Genomic DNA, 20,159 nt, shown 5'->3' on the forward strand with positions numbered 1-20,159 from the left:
GGCGTGGGGGTTCTCCAATGTGGTCGGGAAATCTGGGAGGCCGGATTTCCCGCACGCCCTTCCGACTATAATGGCAGGGCATGACTTGCATGTGGGGCTTCGGTTTCTCTCCTGCAGCCGCACAGAGCAGACAGTAAGAGTTCACGTGAGAGCCGGGCTGGGCAGTGTATTGATGAGGTGGGCAGGGGGGAAGGAGGTGAGAGAGGACTGGGGACCGTGCAATGGATCAGAGTGTGGGGGAGAGTAGACAGGGGGACTGACAATGGTTTTGGGGGGATTGGAGGCCGAGCAGTAAATCGGTGGGTGGGGGGGAGGGGGATAGAGGATCAGGAGCGGAGAAATGATTGGTGGGGTGGGTGGTCAGCCAACAATTGGGGATTGGGCATTGCTGTTAAAAGGATCGGTGGGAGATCAGTCACAGTTGCGGCGCCAAGAGAGGATCAGGGATACAGCCAGGGAAAGCATCGGCAGGGAGGTCAGGCAGACAAGTAGGGTGTGGGGGTCAGCAGGAGAGAGATTATCGGGGCCAGCCACCGGTGGCTGGTCCTCAGCATTATCATTGGGGGAAGGCCTAGGGGTGCGAGAAAGGCCTGGGGAGGTGATCGGAGATTGGGCAGGCGGAGGCCTGGGATGGTGATCCCTGGACCTCTCTTCCCCCTGCCCCACCACCGATCTCCAATCGTGGGGGGGTGGGTTAGGTAGAGTCCCTGGATCCAGGAGATAAGTATAAAGCCACATACCTCCCAGATCCAGCAGTCCCCGTCTTGCTTTAACAGCCGGATTTCACGAATTGTATGAAACCCTTCCACATGCCTTCGGAAACAAAATGGAGGTTTAAAAGAGGCTGCCAGCATCATTATAATATTAAATTGACATTTTTTCCCCTAAGAGCGGGTTGGCTGCCAGCCCCCCCCCCCCCCCCGTCCCGCTTCCGTTAAAACCCAAAATTGGCGGGATCAGGTCGGCAATCCCATTCTCAACAATATAACTACCCACATGTTCCAAACCCACCTGGTTTTCTTGGTTAAAATTCCCCCCAACTGTCTGAGTCATTCCGAGAGTTAAAAATATTTGGGAATGTAGCAGAGGTTTGGGGTAGTAGGCAGTGTCCAGTGCTTTGTAACCATGGCCCAACAAGGGGAGAAAATTGGTGCAAAATGGAAGGGAAAAGTTATTGGCTGTCTGAGATAGTAACAAAGAACGTAGGATACAGCAATAAAGGATATGTGGCTCTCCTCCCATTTAATGGCAATGCAGAATTCATACCTTCTGCTAAGCCATGGTAATCCACTCTAATATTAGGATTGTGGACTGGTAGGTACGGTGCGAAATGTTGATAACACACTAAAGATATTCGAAGGTTGATTCTATTCAGATACACTTTTTGGCGGAGCTAGTCTTTGGGGATATTTGTATCTTTATGCAGAGGGAATCTAGAGTTTTTTTTCAGATTTTGTACCTCACATTGGTATTGTCCATACAGAATGTTTAAATGCTCACCCACTTTATAAATTTGGAAACTGTTCTTCACACTTCATGCATAGCAGTCACTCAATCGAAAGGAATTCATTTTAGGTGAAATGTTTTTGGACAGAAATGATAAGGTGTTTCTAAATGCAAATCCCTTTCTTCCTCTTGCAGCTCTCTGTTTTAAAACCTGAATGACTGTGTCTCTGTCTTTCTTTTTTTAATCACCTTGTGTTCACAACCTGAATAAGACCAGAGTGTTCCAAACATCAGGCCCCCAATATTTACGGGGTGGTGAAGAGGTCGTGGGGTAAGCCAAAAACAGCTGAGAACTGAGCAGGGATCTGGGGACATGGAATCCTGCCGAACATAACGACAGGACCTCATAAACATTTTTGGTTTATTTCCGTTCTGGCAACCAGTCAAATGGGCAGCCTAGACAGCGGCTGGGAGGGAATGCCAGCGGCAGGAGGCTACGACCAGAGAATAAACGCAAGCGGTTGTTGACAGAAATCACACTTTTTGGCATTTCTTACTGATAAAATTCGAGTCCTCAACAAAATGTAAAAATGCCAATATTTTTACATTGTATTTCTAATGGTTCTTTTCTTTTGTATTCTTAGACGGTCGAGAGCACCTTTAACTCAAGATCGGTCAGTACAAAAAATTCACTGCTGAGATATCAAAGTAATTGATAAAAAGTTTTGTTTAGAATGAGCCATTGTGTATTGAAATAATAAAGTTAGTCAAAATCTAAATCGGCAATGAAAAACTAATAAAAATTTATTATTTCTGCTAACCTAGTTTTTTCTTTCCCCATAATCTTCTTCTCCTTTCTTTATAGCCTGAGATTTACTGTGTGCAATATTAATGCACAATTGCTTATGCTTTTGTGTCATGTTTATTTAATGCTCCTATAAAATAGCAAAGAAATTCCATAGGAACATTGCGCATGAATGTACACATATTAATTAAAATTTACCTTTAACCTGTCCAACTGAGTGTAACCCTGCATTGGGGGAGAAACACTACTCAGGATCTTAGAAAGGTCTCATTCCTTAATTTTTGCAGAGTTCATCGTGCCTCTTCATGAGTTAACAAGTTCTGCCGAATGATCATCGACCCGAAATGTTAACTCTGCTTCTCTCCACAGACCTGCTGAGATTTTCAGCATTTTCTGTCTTTATTTCAGATTCTAGCATCCACACTATTTTTCTTTTGTGTCATCGTGCCTCTTGCTTTTTGATTCGCCTCCAAGGGAATCTTGGAAAACTTATGAAAGCAACTTCCTGTAATGGTCATAGCAGACAGGACCTCCTTGGTCGACTGTATCTCCACTGGCTGGAAGCACACCGCACCAATCACTGGTGGACCAATCACTTTTCAGGTATTGGCAAGTGTCAAGTGAGACACTGCAACGTGGAGACTGTCAACTGCTTTTGGCAGCACTGAGCTTGATTCAGGACATTAGGATCTTAAAGCTTCGGACACATCTGTTAGAAGCCTACTGCAGAGTTGCTACTCTGGGGTGATTGCCATGGGCTTGGGGGGCATGAGAAGACTCAAGCAGAAGGAAATAAATTATCTTTTACTCATTCATATACCAGTGACACCTCACTGCCCCTTCTCCGGGGCAGTACTGGCTAGTAGTGTTGTGGATGATGCCAAATGTAGATGTAAGAAAAGATTACCTATCTCGTTTGATTTTCTTTGTTCTTCAGCAGATATTCTTTACACACTGCACTCCCTCCCAGGAATACCCCCTTACGTTTTGCAGGGATTGTACATAATAGTTTTCTATTCATTTTGCTACTTTGGATCAAAATGAACTGGTGCATTGACAGAGGCCAAGTGGTCTGTTATACTGTGCAAGTGTGCGAAGCCAAGTGTAGGGATGAAAAATAAAAAGGAACTTAGAAAATGTCTTTTTAAGATCACGTGGAAATCTTGTGAGAGAGAAGGGGGCCGAAATTGCACTCCGCCGAAATGGGGCGCACACACCGCATTTGAGCGTCCGTTACCACCAATATGGATGGGGTGTTAGTAAGATAGAAATTGCCCTTTTTCGTTCACCAAACGGAGCAGAGTGTTAATTCCTGGTGGTAATGGCTGCTTTTAGCCGGGTGCCTGTGGAGTGGAGTTTGCAGCGCGCCATTTGATGCAAACCATCAAGTTAACGATGCAGCTGCTCCCTGGCCACCTGAAAGGGCAGGTTTTGCAGCTGTGTCTTGAGTTCTTTCCACAGGATGGCTGCTGCTCTGAAAGCTCAGAATGCTCTCATGCACTCGGGGCAACAGGGCACGGAGCGTCTGACTGCTGTCGTCTCTGATGGCTTCCAGAGTGTGGCTGTTGTCATGCAGTCTCAGCTGGAGGCAATGCTAGATCTGAATGATACCATTGTGGCTGGGTCCACCGGGGGCCTAGCGGTACCATCACACCCCGCCAACCTGCACTCCAGCATCTTGGTGGGGGAGGTGAGGTGCTGTCTGGGGGAGTGGAGCTGGCTCCTAGGACCAGGATAACGATGTTGCCTCTCCGGTTCACAGCAGGCCTGAGCCGAGAGTTGCCACTCTGCCAACCATGGCTTCGCCCCAGCCACTTCCGACTGAAGTTGCACAGGGAGGATGCGGCACAGTCTTCAGCCGGCCCTTCTAGGGCCAGAGCTGGTCGAGGGCGTACGAGAAGGACATGTGTACCTTCCTCTACACACACACACAAGCCTTCCCAAAGCCATGAGGCAGCCACATGGGAGACACTGCGGCATACTGTAAGGATAGGTCTGCGTAAGAGAGGTAATAAGGAGTTGCACAAGGATTGTTATGTATGTTAACTGCGTTTTACCTGCCACCGGAGGGCGCGACTGTCGGAATCCTAATGGTCACTGGCAGACAAGTGCAAGCCATGTGTACAATATTGGCAGCCGTGTTGAATCCTCACTTTGAGAATAAATAAACTGAAGTAAGGTCATGCCTGAACAAACTCACCGTACTTAGCTTTGTGGAGTTACTCGATACTTAATAATTGGCGATGAGTTAAAAATATGCACTTTCACGCAACCATGTCTGTTGGAATTTTGGAGAGATTCATGGAAGGGGAAGACTAGGAGGATTTCACTGATCACCTCGACCAGTACTTCGTAGCCAACGGATTGGAAGGAACCGATAAAAGCAATTAAGCACAGGACGGTTCTCCTCACCTTTTGTGGGTCAAACATTTATGACCTTATCAAGAATCTACCAACTCGACCAACGGATAAGACATACGATGAATTGTGTACGCTGGTTCAGAACCACGTTAAACCAAAGGAAAGCATCATCATGGCGAGGTATAATTTCTCTACGCACAAGCGCTCCGAGGGCCAGGACGTGGCGGAATTTGTCGCCGACCTGAGACATCTCGCTTGGCCATGCAACTTCGGAGCTGCATTGGAGGAAATGCTGCGGGACTTTTTTGTGCTTGGCATTGGCCACGAGATCATCCTACGAAAGCTGCTGGCTGCTGAATCGCTAGACCTGAGCAGGGCCATCATGATCACCCAGGCATGCATGTCCACGGACGAAAACTCGAAACAGATATCTTCCCAGCATCGAAACTATGCCTAAAATAATATCGTCGGCAGGCAGAGCTGCACATGGCAGGGCCTACTCGTCCGCGTTCATATGACTTGTAACTGTTCAAAGTCCACCATCGGGGGTGAATCAAATCTCGCTTTGTTGGCATTGCGGGGGCTATCATCGGGCCCATCAATGCCGATTCAAGCAATACGTGTGCAAAGGCTGTGCAACAATGGGTCACCTTCAGCAACACTCCACGTGGCTGAGGATGATCGATCCAGCGTGGATCAAGCGGCACAGGCAACTCAACCCGAGGTACAGGATGAAGAAGTGTATGGGGTACATTCTTTTACCAAAAGTCCTCCGATAATGCTGGAAGTTAAATTAAATGGGGTTCCAGTATCCATGGAATTGGACATGGGTGCGAGTCAGTCAATAATGAGCCAGAGGGCTTTCGAAAAGCTGTGGGACACTAAAGCAAAAAGACCCAAAACTGAGCCCAATCAATGCGAAGCTACGTACCTACACCAAAGAGCTCATACCAGTCATTGGCAGCGCAGCAGTAAAGGTATTGTATGATGGAGCTGTACATGATTTATCATTGTGGATCGTTCCAGGCAATGGCCCAATGATGTTTGGCAGGAGTTGGCTTGAGAAAATTAAATGGAACTGGAACAAAATTAAAGCCTTATCAGTGGATGACGTTTTGTGTGCTCAAGTGCTGAGCAAGTTTCCCTCGTTGTTCAAACCAGGCATCGGCAACTTCACGGGAACCAAGCTGCAAATCCACCTTGGCCCAGATGCAAGACCCATCCATCACAAGGCTCGGACGGTTCCATACATGATGAGGGAGAAGGTCGAGATTGAACTGGACAGACTTCAACGGGAAGGAATCATATCACCAGTCGAGTTCAGCGAGTGGGCCAGTCCAATTGTCCTGGTGTTGAAAAGTGATGGCACGGTCAGGATCTGTGATTACAAGGTAACGATCAACTGAGTCTCGATACAGGATCAGTACCTGTTATCCAAAGCTGACGACCTGTTTGCAACGCTAGCGAGGGGAAAGTCGTTCACCAAATTGGACCTGGTTGAATCTTCGAAAAAACTGACGTGCACCAACACACACACACAAAGGACTGTTTATATACCACAGTTACCCTTTCAGAATTCGCTCGGCGGCAGCTATATTTCAGAGAAACATGGAGAGTTTGTTGAAGTCCATCCCGAGAACCGTCGTGTTCCAAGATGACATTTTGATCACCGGTCGCGATGCCACCGAACACTTGCACAACCTAGAAGAGGTTCGACATCATCTGGACAGAGTGGGACTCGGGCTAAAACACTCCGTGGGTTTTCATGGCACCAGAAGTCGAGTTCCTGGGGAGAAAGATTGCAACAGATGGCCTCAGGCCTCCGGACACGACGACAGAGGCCATCAAGAATGCACCCAGACCCCAGAGTATGATGGAGCTGCGTTCGTTCCTGGGTCTTCTCAACTATTTTGGTTACTTTCTACCTAGTTTGAGCACATTGCTAGAGCCCTTGCATATGTTGCTGAGAAAGGGTAACGACTGGGTTTGGGGCAAATCTCAAGACAGAACCTTTGAGAAGACCAGGAACCTGCTATGTTCCAATAAATTACTAGTACACTATGGCCGATGTAAGCGGTGAGTACTGGCCTGCGACGCCTCATCATATGGTTGGTTGTGTGCTCCAGCAAGCCAATGTATCAGGCAAACTCCAACCAGTTGCGTACATGTCCAGAAGCCTGTCTAAGGCTGAAAGAGCCTATAGTATGGTAAAGAAAGAGGCTTTAGCATGCATATTTGGGGTTAGGAAAATCCACCAATACCTGTTTGGGCTTCTGTTTGAGCTTCAAACAGACCACAAGCCGCTCATTTCATTGTTTTCTGAGAGGAAAGGTATAAACACCAAAGCCTCATCCCACATCCAAAGATAGGCACTGACATTATCCGCTTATGATTATGTCATCCGCCACAGACCAGGCACTGAAAACTGTGCTGATGCGCTTAGCCGGCTACCATTGCCCACAACCGGGGTGGAAATGCCGCAGCCCACAGATTTGCTGCTGGTCATGGATGCCTTCAAGAGCAAGGGGTCACCCATCACGGCTCGTCAAATTAAGACCTGGACCAGCCAGGATCCTGTACTGTCAAGCGTAAAAAGGTGTGTCCTAAATTGAAATTGGTCTGCCATTCCCAGGATGAAATTAAGTCTTTTTTCCGCCGCAAAGATGAATTGTCTATTCAGTCTGATTGTCTGTTATGGAGTAATCGTGTTGTTAAGCCAAAAAAAGGCAGGGAAACTTTTGTGCGAGATTTACGCAGTACCCACCCAGGCACTGTCATGATGAAGGCCATTGCCAGGTCTCACGTTTGGTGGCCCGCCATTGACTTGGACTTGGAGTCATGCGTGCATCAGTGAAACACCTACATGCTGTTATGTCCACGACGACATTCAAACCGTGATTTTTACCAACGGATCCATCACAGACCCAATTCATGTCCGGACCGGGGTCAAGCAGCGCTGCGTCATCGCCCCAACCTTCTTAATCTTCCTCGCTGCCATGCTCCACCTCACAGTTGATAAGCTTCCTGCTGGAGTGGAGCTAAACTACAGAACCAGTGGGAAGCTGTTCAACCTTCGCCGTCTCTAGGCCAGGTCCAAGACCACTCCAATCTCTGTCATCGAGCTACAGTACGTGGACGATGCCTGCATCTGTGCACACACAGAGGTTTAACTCCAGGACATAGTCGACGTATTTACCGAGGCGTATGAAAGCATGGGCCTTACGCTAAACATTAGTAAGACAAAGGTCCTCCACCAGCCTGTCCTCGCCGCACAGCACTGCCCCCCAAACATCAAGATCCATGGCATGGCCCTGGACAACGTGGACCACTTCCCCTATCTCGGGAGCCACCTATCAACAAGAGCAGGCATTGATGATGAGATCCAACATCGCCTCCAGTGCGCCAGTGCAGCCTTCGGCTGGCTAAGGAAAAGTGTTTGAAGATCAGTCCCTCAAAACTGTCACCAAGCTCATGATCTCCAAGGCCATAGTAATACTCGCCCTCCTGTATGGCTCAGAGACGTGGACCATGTAAAGTAGACACCTCAACTCGCTGGAGAAATGCCACCAGCGATGTCTCCGCAAGATCCTACAAATCCCCTGGGAGGACGACGCACAAACATTAGCGTCCTCGTCCAGGCCAACATCCCCAGCATTGAAGCACTGTCCACACTTGATCAGCTTCACTGGGCAGGCCACATAGTCCACATGCCAGACACGAGACTCCCAAAGCAAGCACTCTACTCGAAACTCATCCACGGCAAATGAGCCAAAGGAATAGAAACATAGAAAATAGGTGCAGGAGTAGGCCATTCGGTCCTTCGAGCCTGCACTACCATTCAATAAGATCATGGCTGATCATTCCTTCAGTACCCCTTTCCCGCTTTCTCTCCATAACCCTTGATCCCTTTAGCCATAAGGGCCATATCTAACTCCCTCTTGAATATATCCAATGAGCTGGCATCAACAACTCTCTGCGGCAGGAAATTCCACAGGTTAACAACTCTCTGAGTGAAGAAGTTTCTCCTCATCTCAGTCCTAAATGGCCTCCCTCTTATCCTAAGATTGTGTCCCCTGGTTCTGGACTTCCCCAACATCGGGCACATTCTTCCAGCATCTAACCTATCCAGTCCCATCAGAATCTTATATGTTTCTATGAGATCCCATCTCATCCTTCTAAACTCCAGTGTATAAAGGCCCAGTTGATCCAGTCTCTCCTCATATGTCAGTCCAGCCATCCTTGGAATCAGACTGGTCAACCTTCGCTGCACTCCCTCAATAGCAAGAACGTCCTTCCTCAGATTAGGGGACCATCAGCAGAGAATGCAGCATAATTGCACGACCTCTCCACGCGACATCAGAATAAGTGATATAGACCATGTTCAGGGCCCCAGTTGGGCTGCTAGCACCGCATTAGCCAAGGGAGGGAATGGAGTGCATGTGATAAAAATGGAGCGTTTGATTGTGAAACCATGTACCGGGCTAATGAGTAAAGCATTTGGACAAGAATTTGAAAAAGGAACGGCAGTAATCATGGGGGATTTTAACCTACATATCGATTGGTCAAACCAAATCGCACCGGGTAGCCCGGAGGAGGAATTCATAGAATGCATACGGGATTGTTTCTGAGAACAGTATGTTACAGAACCTACAAGGGAGCAAACTATCTTAGATCTGGTCCTGTGTAATGAGACAGGAATAATAAACTATCTCCTCGTAAAAGATCCTCTCGGAATGAGTGATCACAGTATGGTTGAATTTGTAATACAGATTGAGGGTGAGGAAGTAGTGTCTCGCATGAGCGTACTATGCTTAAACAAAGGGGACTACAGTGGGATGAAGGCAGAGTTGGCTAAAATAGACTGGGAACACAGACTAAACGGTGGCACAATTGAGGAACAGTGGAGGACTTTTAAGGAGCTCTTTCATAGTGCTCAACAAAAATATATTCCAGTGAAAAAGAAGGGCGGTAAGAGAAGGGATAACCAGCCATGGATAACCAAGGAAATAAAGGAGAATTGCAAATGAAAAACCAATGCGTATAAGGTGGCCAAGGTTAGTGGGAAACGAGAAGATTGGGAAAATTTTAAACGACAGCAAAGAATGACTAAGAAAGCAATAAAGAAAGGAAAGATAGATTACGAAAGTAAACTTGCGCAAAGCATAAAAACAGATAGTAAAAGCTTTTACCGATATATAAAATGGAAAAGAGTGACTGAATGTTGGTCCCTTAGAAGATGAGAAGGGGGATTTAGTAATGGGAAATGTGGCAATGGCTGAGACCTTAAACAATTATTTTGCTTCGGTCTTCACAGTGGAAGACACAAAAACCATGCCAAAAATTGCTAGTCACGGGAATGTGGGAAGGCAGGATCTTGAGACAATCACTATCACTAGGGAGGTAGTGCTGGACAGGCTAATGGGACTCAAGGTAGACAAGTCCCCTGGTCCTGATGAAATGCATCCCAGGGTATTAAAAGAGATGGCGGAAGTTATAGCAGATGCATTCGTTATAATCTACCAAAATTCTCTGGACTCTGGGGAGGTACCAGCGGACTGGAAAGCAGCTAATGTAACGCCTCTGTTTAAAAAAAGGGGGCAGACAAAAGGCAGGTAACTATAGGACAGTTAGTTTAACATCTGTAGTGGGGAAAATGCTTGAAGCTATCATTAAGGAAGAAATAGTGGGACATCTGGATAGGAATAGTGCAATCAAGCAGACACAACATGGATTCATGAAGAGGAAATTATGTTTAACTAATTTACTGGAATTCTTTGAGGATATAACGAGCATGGTGGATAGAGGTGTACCGATGGATGTGGTGTATTTAGATTTCCAAAAGGCATTCGATAAGGTGCCACACAAAAGGTTACTGCAGAAGATAAAGGTACGCGGAGTCAGAGGAAATGTATTAGCATGGATCGAGAATTGGCTGGCTAACAGAAAGCAGAGAGTCAGGATAAATGGGTCCTTTTCGGGTTGGAAATCGGTGGTTAGTGGTGTGCCACAGGGATCAGTGCTGGGGCCACAACTGTTTACAATATACATAGATGACCTGGAAGAGGGGACAGAGTGTAGTGTAAAATTTGCAGATGACACAAAGATTAGTGGGAAAGCGGGTTGTGTAGAGGACACAGAGAGGCTGCAAAGAGATTTAGATAGGTTAAGCAAATAGGCTAAGGTTTGGCAGATGGAATACAATGTCGGAAAATGTGAGGTCATCCACCTTGAAAGAAAAAACAGTCAAAGGGAATATTATTTGAGTGGGGAGAAATTACAACATGCTGCGGTGCAGAGGGACCTGGGGGTCCTTGTGCATGAATCCCAAAAAGTTAGTTTGCAGGTGCAGCAGGTAATCAGGAAGGCAAATGGAATGTTGGCCTTCATTGCGAGAGGGATGGAGTACAAAAGCAGGGAGGCCCTGCTGCAACTGTACAGGGTATTGGTGAGGCCGCACCTGGAGTACTGCATGCAGTTTTGGTCACCTTACTTAAGGAAGGATATACTAGCCTTGGAGGGGGTACAGAGACGATTCACTAGGCTGATTCCGGAGATGAGGGGATTACCTTATGATGATAAATTGAGTAGACTGGATCTTTACTCGTTGGAGTTCAGAAGGATGAGGGGTGATCTTAGAGAAACGTTTAAAATAATGAAAGGAATAGACAAGATAGAGGCAGAGAAAGGAATAGACAAGATAGAGGCAGAGAGGTTGTTTCCACTGGTCGGGGAGACTAGAACTAGGAGGCACAGCCTCAAAATACGGGGGAGCCAATTTAAAACCGAGTTGAGAAGGAATTTCTTCTCCCAGAGGGTTGTGAATCTGTGGAATTCTCTGCCCAAGGAAGCAGTTGAGGCTAGCTCATTGAATGTGTTCAAGTCACAGCTAGATAGATATTTAACCAATAAGGGAATTAAGGGTTATGGGGAGCGGGCGGGTAAGTGGAGCTGAGTCCACGGTCAGATCAGCCATGATCTTTTTGAATGGCGGAGCAGGCTCGAGGCGCTAGATGGCCTACACCTGTTCCTAATTCTTATGTTCTTATGTACGATCAAACTGTGAACTACAGATAACCAGGAACCACTGCGAAAGGACCTGGCCCCCAGTGACCCACTAACACGATCAACTTCGCCGTCGACCACGAGGATGAACCCACCATTTCAACCCAGGCAATCGACCCAGGACGTGGGGCACCAGAACGTCTTAACTTGCAAATAACTTGCACATAAGATTTGGGGGGAGTGATGTTATGTATGTAAACCTTACCAAAATGTAAGACTTGCCACTCGGGGGCACACCTGTGGGAGACCTAAGGGTCACCTGTGCACCCTGGGGCTAGCAGGTATAAAAGGTGATTCACCATGCTGCTTCCCCACTCTGGAGTCTGAATAAAAAGACCAAGGTCACAACAGCTTGCGCTTGCAATATAGTCCTGTGGATTTATTCTGAACATAACATCATCATCATCATAGGCAGTCCCTCAGGATCGAGGAAGACTTGCTTCCACTCTTAGCATGAGTTCTTAGGTGGCTGTACAGTCCAATACGAGAACCACAGTCTCTGTCACAGGTCGGACAGATGGTCGTTGAGGTAAAGGGTGGGCAGGGAGCCTGGTTTGCCGCATGCTCCTTCCGCTGCCTGCGCTTGATTTCTGCATGCTCTCGGCGACAATACTCGAGGAGTTCAGCGCCCTCCCAAATGTATTTCCTCCAATTAGGGCGGTCTATGACCAAGGACTCCCAGGTGTCAGTGGGGATGTCGCACTTTATCAGGAAGGCTTTGAGGTCGTCCTTGCAGCCTTTCCTCTGCCTGCCTTCCAACGGTCTATCGACTCTGGATCAGTTCCTATGGACTGGAGGGTAGCTAATGTAACATCACTTTTTAAAAAAGGAGGGAGAGAGAAAACGGGTAATTATAGACCGGTTAGCCTGACATCAAAGAGTGTCCCAATATGTTACAGTGCACAGACAGTGTTAGACGTTCTCGAAGCAACGCATCGATAATGGTGGCTCTGCTCTCCCAAGCTTGTGGGATGAACAGCTTGTCTGACTCGAGCACATATTGGGATGAGCTTTATGGCTGCCTCCCGCAGCGCCAACATGGTCTAATGGATACGCATTCACGCCCCAAGGCGGACTCTGAGTCACTCTAGGCCTAGGTCTGGCCTCTGCAATCGTGTGGGCCCTGCCCTGTGCCGTGCTGCCATTGAAAACATTATTTTGTGCACGGTACTTGCCGGTGAGCTTTGATTCTGTGAAGATATGTGTTTCGTGTTATCGCTCGTGGATATGAAGGCTTGGACTATCGTAATGGCCTTGCTCAGATCTAGGGATTCGACAGACAGCAGTTTCCAAAGAATGACCTCGTGGCCAATTCCAAGCATGAAAAAGTCCCGCAACATTTCCCTCAAGGATCCTGCCAATTCACACTGCCCCGTAAGGCGTCTTAGTTCGGCGACAAAACTCGCCACGTTCTGGCCCTCGGAGCGACAGTGCATGTAAAAGCGGTACCTGGCCATCAGGATGCTCTCCTTTGGCTTGAGGTGTTCCCTAGCCAGTGTACACAGCTCAGCGTAAGATTTCTCCATTAGTTTGACTGGTGCCAGCAAATTTTTAAGGAGGTCATATACCGATGACCCACATAGGGTGAGGAGAATCGCCCTGCGCTTGATTGCTGTTTCAGCCGTGTCCAATTCATTGGCCACAAAGTACTGGTTGAGGCGCTCAACGTAGGCTTCCCAATCATCACCCTCAACAAATCTCTCAAGAATACCAACGGCAGCCATTACTGCGTGAAAGTTCGTGATCTGTTACTCGTCGTCAATTTGTTATGTTCAGAATAAATCCACAGGACTATATCACAAGCTCAAACTGTTGTGACCTTGGTCTCTTTATTCAGACTCCAGAGTGAGGAAGCAGCATGGTGAATCACCTTTTATACCTGCTTGCCCCAGGTTGCACAGGTGACCCTTAGGTCTCCTACAGGTGTGCCTCCTAGTGGCAAGTCTTACATTTTGGTAAGGTTTACATACATACATAACACATGCAACTGAGTAACGCACCTGTGGAGGCTCCACTGGGTCTGTGGTCATGGCCATCCAAACCATGGTCATGAATCCACATAGACTTTGCCAGCCCCTTTCTCAGCAAAATGTTTGTAGTTGTAGTGGACGCTTACTCCAAATGGATTGAATGTGTAATCATGTCATCCAACATGTCCACAGCCACTATTGAAAGCCTCCATATTTGCCACCCAAGGCCTGCCCGATGTCCTTGTCAGCGACAACAGACCGTGTTTCACCAGTTCGAAGTTCCACGAGTTTATGACCCGTAATGGCATCAAACATATCAGGTCTGCCCCTTTCAAACCCACGTCTAACAGTCAAGCAGAGCGGGCTGTCCAAACCATTAAGCAGAGCCTAAAACGCGTAACTCCCGGCTCCCTACAGACCCGCTTGTCCCGCATTCTGCTCAGTTACCAGACGAGACCCCGCTCGCTCACCGGGGTCCCTCCTACTGAGCTATTAATGAAGAGAGGCCTCAAAACCAGGCTCTCCCTTGTACACCCGGATCTCAATGATCATGTCGAAACCAGACGTCAACGGCAGCAATGGTACCACGATCACACGGCCATATCACGTGACATTGCTGTTCATGACCCTGTGATTGTCCTGAATTATGCTCACGGTCCAAAGTGGGTTGCTGGCATGGTTTTGGCCAAGGAGGGGAACAGGGTGTTTGTAGTCAAACTGTTAAATGGCCAAACGTGCAAGAGGCGCATCAATCAAACCAAACTGCGGTTCATCTACAACCGAGAACAAATTGAAGATGACATCATCATCGACCAACCAACACACATCCAACCATCAGTTGACCCTTGTATCATTCATGAAGATGAACCTATTATCCCCGACAATCCTGTCAGACCGACTGCTGTGCAATGCAGCAGTGATCTTACTAACTCATCCAAGCTTGGGTTTGAACTGAGAAGATCAAGGAGCGGAAGGCCCCGGACTGTCTCAACTTGTAAATACAACCTGTACCAAGGACTTTTCAGAGGTGGGAAATGATGTTATGTACGTTAACTGGGTTTTACCTGCCACCAGTGGGTGCGACTGTCAGAGTCCAAATGGTCACTGGCAGACACGTGCAAGCCGTGCATATAATGTTGGCAGCCGTGTTGAATCCTCACTTTGAGAATAAATAAACTGGAGTAAGGTCATGCCTGAACGAGCTCACCATACTTAACCTCATGGATTTATTCGATACTTAACAAGGGTCATAACTAATCATGTGAGTGTTTTGGAAACCCATTGTTTGGGTTGTAAAAAATCTTTATTTAGTATTTGGAATTTGTGATCAGTTCTCTCATTTCAGTGCGTAGGAATGATGTGTGAGAGAGCTCACAGGTTGGCCCATGGACATGGCCGGATGTAGGGTTAAGTGGGCATTAACTTATGTGAACCGGGCAGCTATGAGACAGCATTGCACTTCCCTTGCAGAGTCGCGATGACGACGACACCTCCTACGTGGCTGCCCACTCGCATCCCCTTCCTCCTCCTCCCCCTCATGCTGTCTCCTCCTCAGGTGGCCTGCACCCTCATGATGACCAGGTTGTGGAGCATGCAGCAGACAACCACAAATATGGAAACATGCTCAGGCGAGTACTGCAGCACACCCCCTGAGTTGGCCAGGCAACAGAATCTCTGTTTGAGAATGCCAATAGTGTGTTCGATGATGGTCCTGGTGGCCATCAGAATCTCATTGTATGTGAGCTGCCCAGCATTTCTAGGGTTGCGCAGAGGAGTCATGAGCCAAGTGCTCAGCACGTAGCCCTTGTCACCCAGGAGCCAGCCACAATCTTCATTGGGACCAGTGAAGTGGCATGGCACACCTCTCTGGCGCAGCATGAAAGAGTTGTGCGTGCTGCCAGGGTACCGGGCATCCACTTGCAGAATCTTGCGATTGTGGTCGCAAACGAGTTGTACATTGAGGGACAGGAAGCCCTTGCATTTTCTGAATTGCTCTGCAGCCTGTTGGGGTGCTGTGAGAGCTACATGGGTGCAGTCAATGACCCTCTGGACCCTGGGGAAGCTCGCAATGTGCAGGAGTGCAATCTGGCGCTCCACTTGCTTCTCATTGATCCAGGGGAATCAGCCCGTCTATACAGAGCCTCTGTGACCTCCCGTATCCGCTGTGTGCGCTGCAAAATATAAAATGTTGCCGATGTCCACAGTGGCAGCTTGGAAGGAACCAGTGGCATAAAAGTTGAGGGCGATAGATACTTCCATGCTCAGGGCTGTCCCCACCCGTGTCTGTGGCTCCAATGCTGCCTGCAGCAGATTACAGAGCTCAGTGAAGACGTCCTTCCTGAATCTCAGTTTGTGCAGGCACTGATCATCATTCATCTGAGTGTATGAGAATTGATGGAGGAAGACTCTTTCGCGATATGGCCTCTCGCCCGCACGCCTGTGTGGCCGTCTTGCTATGGAAGGTGACTCATTGGCTGCTCCCTGCTGCTGTTCTGCCTCCTCCAGCTCTGCTGCTGCTGCTGCTGCCCAGCAGCTGACTGCTGTAGGCTGCTGCTGCCCGGCATCTGCCTCTGCTGCAGGCTGCCTCCTGGGCTGCTCGCCCATTATCTGGTGGGGGGTCGGCATACCTGACTCTCCTTGGGGGATGCCATTGCTAAGGGCCTTCGTGTGGCATCTCTTTTGCCTTCCCTCTGCAGCCATCTCCCTGGCCCTCTCCATGTTGGGCCACATTGATGCCTGCGGTCCTTGCCCGCTGCCTCTGCAGCCGTTGCCCCTCGTGCCACCTTCCCCTGCGTGCCTCGGCAGCACGCACATTGTGCAGGAGGCATTGGCCTGCAAGCACTGCCCCCATCTCAAATGCCTCCACAAGCACCGACTCCTCGAAGTGGCCTCCCTGTTCTGCAGGTGGAAGGCGCCTCCAGCACTCGCAAGTTAGTGCGCACTCTAGCCTTGCACTGCTAGTCAAACAACGTGAAAAGGTTGCCGACACAAAATCCACTGAAATCACCAAACCTTTAAGGCACTCCGGCGGTGTGCATCAGCAAGTATGCATCACCTGAAAAAAACAACTCTTGGCACCGCCCAGTGGTCTGACTAATTTTGAAGGGCAATGGGGCTTACAGCCCGTGCAGAGAGCAAAATTCACCAGAACTCCCCTGTGTTTGGGCTCATTCGAAAGGAAATTTAATTTGGGACTATTTACCGAAAAGTTTGGAACTCTAAAGTGCTTATGGAAGAAACTACGAACTTTAATAGAATTATGAACTTTTACAAGACAAATTCAAGCCTGTGGGCGCACCTAGGGAACAAAAGAAGCCCACTTGATTATTGGAACTGTCTGGGTGTGAGGGCTGAGTTAACCTGTCTGGAAGAATGAGTATTTGAAAATCTTCCTTCGCCACAAGAGACATTACCATCACAGTATCACCCAGAGATAGCTCCCCATCAACATGGGTCTGGACAAACCATTTCAGCATATACATCACAAAGAGGCCCAATCCAGCCTGTATGCGAAAGACTAAGCACAAAAGGACATTGCAATGACCAAACTAATATTTCCATCAGGAAACAGTGTTCGAACATCAACCCACCCAAGACATATCAACTTTCACGAGCCCGACAAAATATTACAAAGAAGAACCAAGCCCGCCAAAATTATACAAAGGATTGTGAACAGATTGGGCGGCACGATTAGAACACTGAAATCGTATAACTGGGCACTGTTTTCAACAGAGGTTAGGGAGAGAGGGAGGAGAGAAAGAAGAGAGAGGGAGGAGAGCGAGAGAGAGAGAGAGAGAGGGGAGAGAGGTGGTTGCTACTACCTCATCAAGACAAGGAGAGAAACCAACAGGACAGTTGTAAACTAATTTCTCCAGCCTCGAAGTCTTGAAGTCCTGAAGAAACATAGAAACATAGAAAATAGGTGCAGGAGTAGGCCATTCGGCCCTTCTAGCCTGCACCGCCATTCAATGAGTTCATGGCTGAACATGCAACTTCAGTACCCCATTCCTGCTTTCTCACCATACCCCTTGATTCCCCCTAGTAGTAACGACTTCATCGAACTCCTTTTTGAATATATTTAGTGAATTGGCCTCAACAACTTTCTGTGGTAGAGAATTCCACAGGTTCACCACTCTCTGGGTGAAGAAGTTTCTCCTCATCTCGGTCCTAAATGGCTTACCCCTTATCCCGAGACTGTGTCCCCTGGTTCTGGACCTCCCCAACACCGGGACCACTCCCCCCGCATCCAACCCGCCCAACACTGTCAGAACTTTAAACGTTTCCGTGAGGTCCCCTCCCATTCTTCTGAACTCCAGCGAACACAAGTCCAGTTGATTCAGTCTTTCTTGATAGGTCAGTCCCGCCATCCCGGGAATCAGTCTGGCGAACCTTCGCTGCACTCCCTCAATAGCAAGAATGTCCTTCCTCAGGTTAGGAGACCAAAACTGTACACAATACTCCAGGTGTGGCCTCACCAAGGCCCTGTACAACTGTAGCAACACCTCCCTGCCCCTGTACTCAAATCCCCTCGCTAAGAAGGCCAACATGCCATTTGCTTTCTTAACCGCCTGCTGCACCTGCACGCCAACCCTCAATGATCGATGCACCATGACACCCAGGTCTCATTGCACCTCCCCTTTTCCTAATCTGTCACCACTCAGACAATAGTCCGTCTCTCTGTTTTTACCACCAAAGTGGATAACCTCACATCCATCCACACTATACTTCATCTGCCATGCATTTGCCCACTCACCCAACCTATCCAAGTCGCTCTGCAGCCTCATAGCATCCTCCTCGCAGCTCACACTGCCACCCAACTTAGTGTCATCCGCAAATTTGGAGATACTACATTTAATCCCCTCGTCTAAATCATTAATGTACAATGTAAACAGCTGGGGCCCCAGCACAGAACCCTGCGGCACCCCACTAGTCACTGCCTGCCATTCTGAAAAGTCCCCATTTACTCCTACTCTTTGCTTCCTGTCTGACAACCAGTTCTCAATCCATGTCAGCACACTACCCCCAATCCCATGTGCTTTAACTTTGCACATTAATCTCTTGTGTGAGACCTTGTCGAAAGCCTTCTGAAAGTCCAAATACACATCAACTGGTTCTCCCTTGTCCACTCCACTGGAAACATCCCCCAAAAATTCCAGAAGACCTGTCAAGCATGATTTCCCTTTCACAAATCCATGCTGACTTGGACCTATCATGTCACCTCTTTCCAAATGCACTGCTATGACATCCTTATAATTGATTCCATCATTTTACCCACTACCGATGTCAGGCTGACCGGTCTATAATTCCCTGTTTTCTCTCTCCCTCCTTTTTTAAAAAGTGGGGTTACATTGGCTACCCTCCACTCCATACGAACTGATCCAGAGTCAATGGAATGTTGGAAAATGACGGTCAATGCATCTGCTATTTCCAAGGCCACCTCCTTAAGTATTCTGGGATGCAGTTCATCAGGCCCTGGGGATTTATCGGCCTTCAATCCCATCAATTTCCCCAACAAAATTTCCCGACTAATAAGGATTTCCCTCAGTTCCTCCTCCTTACTAGACCCTCTGACCCCTTTTATATCCGGAAGGTTGTTTGTGTGCTCCTGAATGAATACCGAACCAAAGTACTTGTTCAATTGGTCCGCCATTTCTTTGTTCCCCGTTATGACTTCCCCTGATTCTGACTGCAGGGGACCTACGTTTGTCTTTACTAACCTTTTTCTCTTTACATACCTATAGAAACTTTTGCAATCCGTCTTAATGTTCCCTGCAAGCTTCTTCTCATACTCCATTTTCCCTGCCCTAATCAAACCCTTTGTCCTTCTCTGCTGAGTTCTAAATTTCTCCCCGTCTCCGGGTTCGCTGCTATTTCTGACCAATTTGTATGCCACTTCCTTGGCTTTAATACTATCCCTGATTTCCCTTGATAGCCACGGTTGAGCCACCTTCCCTTTTTTATTTTTACGCCAGACAGGAATGTACAATTGTTGTAGTTCATCCATGCGGTCTCTAAATGTCTGCCATTGCCCATCCACAGTCAACCCCTTAAGTATCATTCGCCAATCTATCCTAGCCAATTCACGCCTCATACCTTCAAAGTTAGCCTTCTTTAAGTTCTGGACCATGGTCTCTGAATTAATTGTTTCATTCTCCATACTAATGCAGAATTCCACCATATTATGGTCACTTTCCCAAGGGGCCTCGCACAACGAGATTGCTAATTAATCCTCTCTCATTACACAACACCCAGTCTAAGATGGCCTCCCCCCTAGTTGGTTCCTCGACATATTGGTCTAGAAAACCATCCCTTATGCACTCCAGGAAATCCTCCTCCACCGTATTGCTTCCAGTTTGGTTAGCCCAATCTATGTGCATATTAAAGTCACCCATTATTACTGCTGCACCTTTATTGCATGCACCCCTAATTTCCTGTTTGATGCCCTCCCCAACATCACTACTACTGTTTGGAGGTCTGTACACAACTCCCACTAACGTTTTTTGCCTTTTGGTGTT

The 20,159-nt window shown here is 47.9% G+C and overlaps 1 protein-coding gene across 50 annotated transcripts in view; it reads left to right on the top strand.

Annotated features, from left to right (window-relative positions):
* The window catches only part of LOC139232545 (heat shock protein DDB_G0288861-like), a 990,854-nt gene that overhangs the window by 479,484 nt on the left and 491,211 nt on the right, over nucleotides 1-20,159 (top strand). For all 50 annotated transcript variants that reach the window (XM_070862910.1, XM_070862948.1, XM_070862943.1 and 47 more), the window contains one exon: nucleotides 2,091-2,120. In XM_070862910.1, the coding sequence (XP_070719011.1) occupies nucleotides 2,091-2,120 (30 nt within the window). The remainder of the gene's footprint in view (nucleotides 1-2,090; nucleotides 2,121-20,159) is intronic.

This window comes from Pristiophorus japonicus, chromosome 20, assembly GCF_044704955.1.
Source record: "Pristiophorus japonicus isolate sPriJap1 chromosome 20, sPriJap1.hap1, whole genome shotgun sequence".
NCBI classification, from domain to species: Eukaryota; Metazoa; Chordata; class Chondrichthyes; family Pristiophoridae; genus Pristiophorus; species Pristiophorus japonicus.